Source organism: Ictalurus punctatus, chromosome 6 (assembly GCF_001660625.3).
Source record: "Ictalurus punctatus breed USDA103 chromosome 6, Coco_2.0, whole genome shotgun sequence".
In the NCBI taxonomy this organism is placed as follows: Eukaryota; Metazoa; Chordata; class Actinopteri; order Siluriformes; family Ictaluridae; genus Ictalurus; species Ictalurus punctatus.
The window spans coordinates 9,714,115-9,727,338 of NC_030421.2; the positions used below are offsets into that span (position 1 = coordinate 9,714,115).

The following is a 13,224-nucleotide window of genomic DNA, read 5'->3' on the forward strand; positions in this document are numbered from 1 at the left end:
ATATAAGAACTCAAACTTTAAAATGAAACTCAGTTTGGTTTCTTGCTAAAACTGTGTGTATCTAAACCTTAAAATGCTCCATTTGGCAATACTTTTTGGGATGGCGATGCAATGCTGGGCCCTTCCTCTGCAGGTAAAAATTCTAAATTGCTAAATGTATAAGGGATTATTTCTCAGGCACTTTTTCGTAGTAAGCATTGTGTTCAGTAGTGTACCTGTCTAAGTGTAAAAAAGTCAGATGGGGTGACCTAAATAAAGAGGAGTATGCTATGAGACAAAATGCGATAATAATAAGAGAATCATGTTTTTGGGTTGAGTGTGTCTATATCAGAATACTATAAGCTTAGGGTGGAGTGTGCATGATTGGTATGTGTATAGTGGACTGTGGTAAGCATAGAGTGCATGATAGTTTGCAAAGGACACCGTCTGCTAATATCTACCACCTGTCAGTACATTTCTTACCTTTTTTCAGAATTCCTCTGCAGTGCATGTAGCAAAAATGAGGGCAAAACGAGAGTATTCAGGTAAAATCTGGTTTCTCCGATTACTAACTGGTCTTCATATCAGTGAAGTCGGCTTACTAACTAAGAATTTAACATGCTTATGGCTGGGTCACGTTCTTACTGAGGAGTTGCCTATAGTGGACACATTTAGATAGATAACTTTGTTCAACTTGCAAGTGAGTTTATGGCCTCTGTTGGGCAGTACCTTGGCTTTCAGTGCCACGACTTCCTCAATTTTAATCATAGAACATTACATCCTTAATGTGCCCACAAACAACAAAGTTGTAAACATAAAGAGACTTCTCTTTATTCTAATTGCTCAGAGTTTCTATGTGATATGTCCGATATCAACCTTGAAAGTGTTTGTTTAGCCAAACAGCAGTCTCTGTCTTTGAGTGCTCGTCCATAATTATAAGTGGATAACATTTTAGCTAATTTGTCAATCCGATGATAGAGTCTTGATAGATTCTTCAGTCATATTATAACCATTTTGCTAGGAAACTCGGGTCTTTTAACAACCAGATTGCAAATACATCTTAAAGGGTTTGTTCTGTGTTCTCTGGTTTCTGGTTGTGGTTTTTTGTTTTGTATTCTGATTGGTCAGTGTGTGTGTTCATACTTAGTATATTGTTTATTGGGAATGCCTATAGGCGTATAGTAAATAATAAACTACCAGTTTGTGTATAATTTAGCATTTATGAACATTGCTGTGTTTATTCATATTTTCATATTGATTACTGTTCATGTAATCGTAAAGTTAATGTAATGTAATGGATTAATTTGTTGCTTCAGAGGAGTTTCTGTATCCAGATGAGATAAATCCAATGGACAAGATACTTGTAGCAAACAGAGGTAAGGTTTGAACAATACTGATGTAAACAGAGCCCCCAAAGCACTTCCTGCATTTGGAGAATATAAGTAATATAATATAAATATGATTAAAATGATTTTTCAAAATTGCTAGAGAACTTAAGCCATGAACATGAAAACAAACTTTAAAATGAAAATATGTTAAGTGTTTTTTTCCCCACAGGGATGTCACGCTTTCGGGGCTATGCCCTTCGTGAAGGTGACATTGTGAGTTCTGGTGTGAGAAGCGCCATTTCATGTCCAAACCAAAACTGCCTCTGGCCAAAATCAGTGGATGGATTTGTTTACGTTCCTTACACCATCTCTCCTCTCTATGGTGGGTCTAGTTCATGATACAATGAAGCAGTTAACATCCTTCCCTGCTGTGTGGCATGTATAAAAATTCTGAGAAGTTGATATTGATTTTGGATCAAGGTGACAAGAGGAAAACCTCTAAGTGTTCATAAGTAGGGTAAGGATGGGTAGAGCTTCAGTCACAAAGACAGTTTCAACAGTGTCTATAATTTTAAAAATCTGCATTTAGATCTATGATAAATACAATAAGTAGAGTAGGAAATTGTGAACAAAAACACAATCATTAAGCATGATGCATGTGCATTAGTGAAATATGTAGGGAAAAAGTGAAGAGCAACTGTTCTTCAGGTAACTGAGAATGAAAATGGAGGATGTGTTCAGACTGTCAGCAAGAACTGTCCATCAGCAAGTGTACTATTGTAGTTGTAATGCATAAATCCCTCATTATGCATAAACCCCTCATTACACGTTCCACCACCATCATCAAAGCACTAATTGAAGAAATATGTTTTGGAACAATGGTGTGAATTCATCCATTACTGGTTCAGAATCTACACTAAGGTGTATTGAAGCTGTTCTGGCAGCTCCTGGTGGCCCAGCATCATACTAAAGCACTTTATGTTTGTTTTTATTTTAATTTGTCACCATGTCTGCAGTAATAAGAGGACAATTCCCTTCTTCATTTAGTGAAACATTATACAGCAATGCAATATTAATCTAGAGATGTTATATTTCTTAGTTTTCTTATTGTTATATAATTTAAACTATATTATTCTGCTGCAGATAATATGGACCGGATCACAATCGAGATGGGAATGCTGGACATCTCATCTGCAACGTGTGTGAAATTTGTGCCACGTACGCATCAAACAGACTTCGTTGATATCCAGCCTAAATTTGGGTGAGCTTTTATTCAACTGTCAACTATTAACACAGGTATAAGAATTCAATCAACTCCCAGTATGATATCCATCCAACCCAGGGTTATGGTATTCAGTGCATTTTGATAACCTCAGATTTTCATAGGGGATGACATGCCATATAAGACTGCAGTGTAAAGGGAAATTTGGGAAATTGCAGTACACTAGTATCTTGTTACAACAATATTGTTTAAAGTGGCCTTGTTAAGATCATTTAACCTTCAATAGTCAAAACACAGCTTTTCAAGACATCAAATATTTAAAGGACCTGTTTCACGAAACTTTTTTGTACAGCACCTGCTGATGTACCTGGAAACATTTTTATATGTACAGGTGCATCTAAAAAAAATAGACTGTCATGGAAAAGTTTATTTTTTCATAATTTGATTCAAAAAGTGGAACTTTCTGGATACTGGATTTTTGATTTCCATGAGCTGGGATTAAAACAAAAAAGATTAAAACAAAAAAAGGCTTGAAATATTTCACTTTATGTGTAATGAATCTATAATATATGAAAGTTCCATTTTTTTTTATTAAATTATTGATTTTTTTAAATTAAAAATTCCACAATATTCTAATTTTTTGAGATATAGCTATATAGCATAATATTTAAAGATTCAATATTTCCCAATCAGTAATATTACTTCATTGTCACACCCATAATTAGGAACACAGAATTAGATTGAATTGAATTTTTAAAAATTCAATTTACAGAATATATAGTAGTTTACACAGAAAAATTTGTTTTAGCACTTTAATGCAGAACTAAACCAGTTTTGCATTACTTGCTCTTTCTTATCTTTAGTCAATAAATGTTTTCATCTTGAGAAATATACACTCACCGTCCACTTTATTAGGAACAACTGCTCCTTTATGCAGTTATCTAATCAGCCAGTCATGTGGCAGCAGAACAGTGCATAAAATCAGTAATGTATTGTACAGTAATGTAGCTGTGTATATTATTGATGCTGCAGGTGCTGGTCATTCTTGGGCAGGGTGGGAGGACCACAGCCACTCTCACTGCAGACTCCTGCATGCATGTGGTCAGGCGTGGCATCTCATGAGCTGATGCATGTGCTTGGCTTTGTTCATGAGCAGTCACGCTCTGATCGTGACCGTTACGTCACCATCCTGTGGGAAAACATCATTGAGGGTTTGTTTCATGCAGTCCATCCCACTCTGCTCACAACTACACAACATTCTTCCTTATGGATCCAGGCTCTTTCATCAGTATAGCAATTACTGTGAAACGTTTATTTTAAATACCCAATAATTCTTAGATTAAAAAAAAAATAAAATAAACGACTTGCTTCTTCTCTGCAGGTCAAAAGCACAACTTTAAAAAGTATGAGACAAACAATTTAAACACCGTATATGACTATGACTCTGTAATGCACTATGGGAGGTAAGCAGTCCAATATTCATAACAATAATTTTTACTAACATTTGTATTTCAGTAACCAGTATTATCACAATGTTATTATAGTTCCAAACTTCCAATTAATATTCCCATATTGTATTTTTTAAATTGAGGTTTTCCAGTACCATACTGAATGATCGGAATTTTAAAATAAACCTAGCTCTTTTAATGACTAACAGGCCTCATTTATCAAGTTGTATAATTTACAGATTTGTTAGTGCTTTACAAACTTATTACTAAATTGTTGACATGAGAATTTACTTAAATGTGATATTCACTAATGTGAACCGTGATTGACTGGCTTCAGATTGTACAACCCCAATTCCGAAAAAGTTGGGACAGTATGTAAAATGCAAAAAAAACAAACAAAAAGAGTCATTTGAAAATTCAATTCAACCTGCACTATATTGAAAACACATTATTAACACATTATTTGATGTTTTACTTTGTGAATTTTATTTATTTTTGAAAATATACATTCATTTTAAACCTGTCACTGCAATACACTCCAAAAAGGTTGGGACAGTCAACTGTTTACCACTGTGTAACATCAACTTTTCTTTTAATAACACTTAATAAGTGTTTGGGTACTGAAAACACCAGTTGGTTACGTTTAGCAAGTGGAAATTTCCCCATTCATCCATTATGCATTTCTTCAACTGCACAACTTCGTTGCCTTATTTTGCACTTCATAATGCGCCACACGTTCTCATTCAGAGACAGGTCATGACTGCAGCAGGCAATGCTAGCACCCGCACTTTCTGCTTACACAACCATGTGCTTGTAATCTGGGCAGAATGTGGTTTGACGTTGTCCTGCTCTGGATGGCGGCGTATGCTGCTCGAAATGCATGAATGGTGCCCTCACAGATGTGCAAGTTACCCATGCCATGGGCACTGACACACTCCCATACCACAACAGATGCTGGCTTTTGGATCTGATGCTGATAACAGCTTGGATGGTCATTTGACCCGGAGAACACCGCAGCCGTTTAGTCCAAAAACTATTTGAAATGTTGACTCATCAGACCACAAAACATGATTCCACTATGCTACTGTGCATCTCAGATGAGACTGTGCCCAGAGAAGTCGGTGGCACTTCTGGGCAGTGTTGATGTATGGCTTCTGCTTTGCATAGCAAAGCCTTAACTTGCATCTGTGGATGCAGCGGCGAATGGTGTTGATGACAAAGGTTTACCAAAGTATTCCCGAGCCCATGACTGGATATTCGTTACAGACTCATGACGGTTTTTAAGACAGTGATGTCTGAGGGATCGGAGATCACGCCATTCAGAAGTGGTTTTCGGCCTTGCCCTTTACGCACAGAGATTTGACCAGATTCCTTGAATCTTTTAATTATATTGTGCACTGTAGAAGGTGAAAATCCTACCGATTTGTCTTTGGGGAATGTTGTTCTCAAAGTGTTGGATTATTCACTAACGCATCTGTTAGCAGATTGGCGAGCCTCGACCCATCCTTGCTCTTGAAGGACTAGGCCTTTTTTGGAGGCTCCTTATATACTATGATTAGATGATTGCCTCACCTGTTTCACATCACCTTCTTATTTCAACTTGTCACATAGTTATTAGTCCTAAACTGCCCCAGTCCCAACTTTTTTGGAACATGTTGCATGTATCAGTTTAAAAATAAACGTGCTGTATTGTCTGAGCTGCATTACTGGAAGGGTGAGCTGCATTTATGAGGTGTATTCAGTCATCAGTTTGTCATTTTCTGTTACTCTGTAAGCTTTGCCTTTGAAGTTTTGTGGAGTCCATTAAATGTAAATCAGCTGTGCCATGTATATGTAATTTATGGGTAATCAGTATTTATCAATATACTGTATGTACATGTACAGTTGTGGACAAAACTACACCCTCTTCCAATTCTATGTTTTTATTCATCAGGACAATTGTGTGGTCCTCACCAACTTCGATAAACAAACAAGTAGCCTCAAGTGACAACACAAAACCACAACAGATTTCAATTTGTAGTCATTTTATCCAAAATGTAACATTCAGAAACAGGTGGGGAAAAATAAGAACACCCTATTATTCAGTCACATGTTGAAACACCTTTAGAAACAATAACTTTTTCTGTAAGAGTTTATCAGTCTTTCAAATCGTTTTGGAGAAATTCTAGCCCACTCTTCTTTACTCTTCTTTGCTTCAGTTCATTGATGTTTGACAGCATTCATTTATGCACAACTCTCTTAAGCTCACAATGTGATTGAGGTCTACACTTTGACTTGGCCATTCCAACACTTGATTTTTTTTCTTCTTTAGCCATTCAAATGTCGATTTGCTGCTGTGGTTGTGATCACTGTCCTGTTGAATGACCCAATTTTGGTACAGCTTAAGTTGGTGGACTGATGGCCATACAATTGTCACAAGAATATACTGGCATAAAGTGAAGTTCATTGTTGTCTTAAAGTGTCATGAAACACTAAACTACATTTTCTGAGATTTTAACAGAGGTGTTCATATCGCACATCATAAAAGACATTCTTAGCATCTGTTCATTTTAATTGTAGGGGAAAGCTGGTTAATTTTGAGCTTTTGTACGCTATTTTCAACTTCCTGGTTTAAAATCTCAGTTACAGGCAGTGACGTGGCAATGTACTATAGTACTTCGATGACTTGTTGGGTCTCATAATTATTCATGAGCCTGTGTGTTCTTATCCTATGAGAAGATGTTAATTATTTATGACAGCACATGGTGCTTTCTTACAAATGTAGTAGATGAGAGAGGTGTTCAAATGGGTCGGAGGTGTTTGTTTAAGTGGTGTAAGAGTACAAGTGTGTTTATTCGGGAGAGCTACAGTGAGGGAAAAAAGTATTTGATCCCCTGCTGATTTTGTACGTTTGCCCACTGACAAAGAAATGATCAGTCTATAATTTTAATGGTAGATTTATTTGAACAGTGAGCGGCAGAATAACAACAAGAAAATCCAGAAAAACGCATGTCAAAAATGTTATAAATTGATTTGCATTTTAATGAGGGAAAAAAGTATTTGACCCCCTCTCAATCAGAAAGATTTCTGGCTCCCAGGTGTCTTTTATACAGGTAACGAGCTGAGATCAGGAGCACACTCTTAAAGGGAGTGCTCCTAATTTCAGCTTGTTACCTGTATAAAAGACACCTGTCCACAGAAGCAATCAATCAATCAGATTCCAAACTCTCCACCATGGCCAAGACCAAAGAGCTCTCCAAGGATGTCAGGGACAAGACTGTAGACCTACACAAGTCTGGAATGCGCTACAAGACCATTGCCAAGCAGCTTGCTGAGAAGGGGACAACAGTTGGTGCGATTATTCGCAAATGGAAGAAGCACAAAAGAACTGTCAATCTCCCTCGGCCTGGGGCTCCATGCAAGATCTCACCTCGTGGAGTTGCAGTGATCATGAGAACAGTGAGGAATCAGCCCAGAACTACACGGGAGGATCTTGTCAATGATCTCAAGGCAGCTGGGACCATAGTCACCAAGAAAACAATTGGTAACGCACTACGCCGCGAAGGACTGAAATCCTGCAGCGCGCGCAAGGTCCGCTGCTCAAGAAAGCACATATACATGCCCGTCTGAAGTTTGCCAATGAACATCTGAATGATTCAGAGGACAACTGGGTGAAAGTGTTGTGGTCAGATGAGACCAAAATGGAGCTCTTTGGCATCAACTCAACTCGCCGTGTTTGGAGGAGGAGGAATGCTGCCTATGACCCCTGGAACACCATCCCCACCGTCAAACATGGAGGTGGAAACATTATGCTTTGTGGGTGTTTCTCTGCTAAGGGGACAGGACAACTTCACCGCATCAAAGGGACGATGGACGGGGCCATGTACCATCAAATCTTGGGTGAAAACCTCCTTCCCTCAGACAGGGCATTGAAAATGGGTCGTGGATGGGTATTCCAGCATGACAATGACCCAAAACACACGGCCAAGGCAACAAAGGAGTGGCTCAAGAAGAAGCACATTAAGGTCCTGGAGTGACCTAGGCAGTCTCCAGACCTAAATCCCATAGAAAATCTGTGGAGAGAGCTGAAGGTTCGAGTTGCCAAACGTCAGCCTCGAAACCTTAATGATTTGGAGAAGGTCTGCAAAGAGGAGTGGGACAAAATCCCTCCTGAGATGTGTGCAAACCTGGTGGCCAACTACAAGAAACGTCTGACCTCTGTGATTGCCAACAAGGGTTTTTAAACCAAGTACTAAGTCATGTTTTGCAGAGGGGTCAAATACTTATTTCCCTCATTAAAATGCAAATCAATTTATAACATTTTTGACGTGCGTTTTTCTGGATTTTTTTGTTGTTATTCTGTCTCTCACTGTTCAAATAAATCTACCATTAAAATTATAGACTGATCATTTCTTTGTCAGTGGGCAAACGTACAAAATCAGCAGGGGATCAAATACTTTTTTCCCTCACTGTATGAGAATTGGAGAAAGGTGGACTTCGGACTTGCTCATGAAAGCAGTTTGCGTCTACAAAATGATGTGGCACTCAGTCCCAAGGACTTTTCTATCCCTTCAAATGAGGTATGTGTCTAATCTTAACCATGACCGTTTTACTTACCTTTTGAACCACTTAAACCGCTTAAAGCAACACGGCCCATCACGTGTAAAATTATGTAACGAGAGTCCGTGTTGAAGGGAATAACTTTGCCTTTTTATTCGTGAAAAGCTTGAGCCTATTAGCTAACTAGTATTCCAACATTTCTGTTATCCACGCTGCTTCCGGTTTTGTTATGTTTTCCTCCATAGTCATGCCAGGGGCTAATGATTCAAATAGACAGGGCATAGGACCTGCAGTGCTATCTGTTGTGTCTCCATTTAGCCCTGGGGATTCAGGAGGTGAGAAGTCCTCTGTCTCATCTGCAAACTTTGTCACTATCCTTTTTTTTTTTTTGAGTGTTCTGAAGGCTCGCCCCCTCTTCCTCTCCTGCCATGCCCCCTCCCCCTCCCTTCTTCGTACAGCCATCCATGCCCATTTAAGCTGCATTTTTCAAAAACATTGAGAGGTAGTTTTTGGAGAGAAGTGTTAAGCAAATAAGTTCAGTCTTTTTCTGATTATGCTGTCATGAACATAAATAATTAATAATCTTACAGTGGCCTGTAGGTCACATGGTGTAGCTCTTGGGTTTTTTTTTTTATAAGCAAGTCACACTTCTTAATGATTAAGTAATCCAGTACATTTCATTTGTAACACCTGGATGTGAACTATTCTCTTAATGATTGTCAAAATAGGAAGGGTGCACTTTGTAATTTTCCTCACTTGGTTTCTGAATGTTGGTTTACTTTTTGGAGAAAAAAAACCACATAGTGAAATCTGTTGTGTTTTTCATTGTCACCTGAGGTTAGTTGTTTGTTTATAAAAGTTGTTGAGGACCAAAGAATTATGTAGGCCCTGATAAATAAAAAACATAGAATTGAAGGAGGGTGTACCTTCTTTTCCCCATGACTGTACATGACTATGAAGAAATTCGATGTTACTCAGACTTTTATAAATTTGTTGAGAATTTTTCATTCGGTTTGGCCTAGAAAACATTTACAAACAATTTGTACTATAGACTGATAAATGGGGCCCATTGTCATAATTATAACAATAATAACTAATAATTATGAATATTTCATTCACAATTCTATTTTTTTTTCATATTTTTAATTCAATATAGATATGCTTTCTCAGAAGATGGATCACCAACTATCATCCCTAAACCAGATCCGAACATTCCTATTGGCCAGCGTGATGGACCGAGCCAACTAGATATTCACAAAATAAATCTATTGTACAACTGTGGTGCGTAAAAATATTCACTGCAAATATATAGCATTACAATTAATTACAAATTCTAATGAATGTATATTTTTCCTACAATCCAACAGGTGGCCTTGTCTGAACAGAAGAAGAATAAAACTTGAAGTCACTTTATTAAAGTAGCAGCTCAGTCACTATTATTGTATTTTACAGGCTATATGTCACTTTTTATTTTGCACTGTAGAAGATATTGCAACTTAGAATCAAAGTATGTTAAATTTTTGCATTCTGCTGTTATAAAAAAACACACACACACATCCAACCAATTCATGAGTTTAAAGAAAACACAACTTCTGTAGCAAAATATTTTTAATAAATAAATATTTCTACAATATTAGTGCACAGTTACCTTATATTTGAGGACCTTAAAAAAATAACTGGCAAGTTTTGACACCTTTCTAAGTTAGCACTTGGTGACACCGCCTTTGGCAAATGTCACAGCTTGCAACCACGTTTTGTTCAAGTCAGGAGACTATGGGGCATTCCAAAAGCTTCAGGTTATGTTTCTTGAAGTAGTTCATTTGAGGTATGTTTTGGATCATTGCCCTGTGCTTCACTGACTATGCCATATTTGGTTCCAGAAACTGCTGATATTTTACTAGAATGTAAACTCCTAAAATGTGTACTCCAGTGTGACTTATTGTCTGGAAAATACTGCATGCATATTACACAGCTATCAGGTTATTGCAATTAACTGCCTATTTATAATAATAATTTTTTAAAGGCTATTTAACAGGCTGTCAGATATTTAGTGTGGCTAAACTGTAAATAAATTCCATTAGATATCAATCCATCAAGTCATGATTTGTGTTATTAATTATGACATTTTCAAATAAAAGGAAAATGACAATATTCATATTTTATAAACATTTATGTATTAATAACAAAATGCATGCCGAAATTAAAGCAGCATAATTGTGAGTGCAATATCACTTTTATACTATATAACTGTTTTATTAATAAGAAATTAGTAGTATCAAGTATCTGACATTTCCAACACAATATGGCCAAATACAATCATTTGTTTATTTTTTGCTCCGCGAATGGAAATAGATCTTGAAGAAGCCACGCTCATTGATAGGCTAGCTAGCTCACAATGATTTGCACGTTTCTGTTAATGGTGCACCCGGTGAAATTGGCTTCCCCTTTTCCTTTTCAGCTTCATCTGATGAGCTGTCATATTTGAAGTCCGGTGTTAAATTAATGAAAAATGCATCGTTTTACATGTCCTCGGATAATACAGTAACTGTTTCAGTGGGACTTTTGCTAGAATTGGAATTTTACATGGCAAACAGGCAAGCGGCATTATGCTAAATATAAACACTCTTGGAACACCACTCGACCAATCAAATTAATCAACTGGAACTATAGTAACTGTTGTATAAATGTATATATTGGTATCACATACATTACTGTTAGGTTATAAATTTACTTATCAGTTAAACATTATTTTATTGTACAAAAAGTCAATTAAAGCTCAATTTATTACATCATTTTCTTCTTATTATTATTAATGCCATCTAAACAATAGATAATATCTAACTTTAGAGCTTTTTTTTTTTATTAATCTATATATAATTATAATACATATTTTTAATTTTACATTTATGAATGTATATATCAGTATAACAACTTATCTTCAGCGGGGCATGGTAGCTTAGTGGTTAGCACATTTGCCTCATATCTCCAGGGATAAGGGTTCGATTCCCACTGTAGCCCTGTATCCCTGCGAAGTTTGCATGCTCTCCCTGTGCTTCAGGGGTTTCCTCCAGGTACTCCAGTCCAAAGACATGCATTGTAGGCTGATGTGTGATTGTGCCTTGCAATAGATTGGTGCCTTGCAATAGATTGGCACCCTGTCAAGGGTGTCCCCCACCTTGTGTCCCATGCCCCCTGGGACAGGCTCCAGGTTCCTTGCGACCCATGAAAGATAAGTGGAACAGAAAATGGATGGATGAACATCTTCCCAAATTGTGCACTATGCAGTGATGTCCTGTGTGTGTCATGCATGGTGTTGTTTTTGTTAATGAATGTGTGTGTTTTAAATATGTGAGTATTAGTGTGTGCTCTTTCGCTGGAATGTCATCCTGGTAGACAGTCTCATCCGTCCTCTCCGCCATCTCTTTCTCCGGATTCTTGCCGTCACTTCCTGCTTCTCGCTGTCTAATGTGAACAAACTCCTGAGGAAGTTAAATGACAGGTAGAGCGACAGATACGTGAGGAACAGAAAACAGGAGCAAAGGAGCAGCATCCCAAACGAAAAAAAGGAAAAAAACTTTAATCCAAGTCTCAATTCTTCAGCATTATATATTTATTGGAAATTGCTGGAAATCATTTCCATTAAATCCTGCCCATCTTTGCAGCCTGATCATTGCAAAAATGCAACAAAAAAGACCAGATAATCCAATAGACTTTGTTTATAAATCTTCAAACACCCACCAAGTCTCTTGATGTACGAGTCCCCACACATACAGCATACTGTGTGTGTGTGTTTCTCAATGCTATGCTCCATTTCACTCATATCCAAAGCATTTCACTCATATCCATACACTGATAATCAGCTTACACTAGATTAGTTTGTACTGTCACTAAAGTCCATGACACACCAGGCTCATCCCATGTGTCATTTTGCACTATTGCATCACTCTCACAACACACACACATACACACACACCATGACACTCACATTTTGGTGTTGGTGTGAGTTGCCATAGTATCATTTGTGTTTGTTTAGAATTTTATTTATTTTAATATTCTCTACCACCAGTTACGCCATCTACCAATGACTACCATAGCACCATCTGTCATGCTACAGTTGAGGCCAAACATTTACATAAACCTGGGCTACACTTCATGTTACCATGAATTTCCTGTGTCAAGTCAATTAGGGCATCATTTCAAAATAATAGCAAAGAGATAGATGTTTTTCAGCTTTTATTTACTACATCAGATTTTCAGTGGGTTTAGAAGTTTACACACTCAAAAAAATAACTCCTTGGATGAACACAATTTAATTCAGGTTCAGGACTTCCATCCAATAAATATGTATAGCCCCAACTCATAAAAAAACCCCTGATTAATGAAATGAGATGTAATTGAGTTGGTCCAACTTAATTTGATCAAATAGAATTTAAATGTCATGTAATAGCAGAGAAGGAACTCTGGACCACAGTTCCCAGCAGCCATTGCACCGCACTGAGGTCACATGACCACCTGAATCATGTCATGTTAATCAGCACCTGTGTGTGTATAACCACAGTTTGCACTGCACTCCTTGTCTTTCTTTTTGCTTCTGTTGCTGTGTTTATGGTCTTTGGTTTATTTTATTCTTAGCCTTAGCAGGTTTTTTTTTTTTTTTTTTTTTACTTTTTTTTTTTTTTTTTTTTAATTACTTTTTTTACTTTTGTGA

The 13,224-nt window shown here is 37.3% G+C and overlaps 1 protein-coding gene across 1 annotated transcript; it reads left to right on the plus strand.

Moving 5' to 3' along the window:
* Positions 1-10,716, plus strand: hce2l1 (high choriolytic enzyme 2-like 1). Its single transcript, XM_017479305.3, has 9 exons — positions 1-133; positions 473-524; positions 1,296-1,355; positions 1,537-1,689; positions 2,451-2,568; positions 3,562-3,740; positions 3,911-3,992; positions 9,673-9,797; positions 9,884-10,716. The coding sequence occupies exons 1-9, from the start codon at positions 74-76 to the stop codon at positions 9,895-9,897; spliced, it is 843 nt and encodes a 280-aa protein (XP_017334794.1). The 5' UTR covers positions 1-73; the 3' UTR covers positions 9,898-10,716.
* The last annotated feature ends 2,508 nt before the right edge of the window (positions 10,717-13,224 follow it).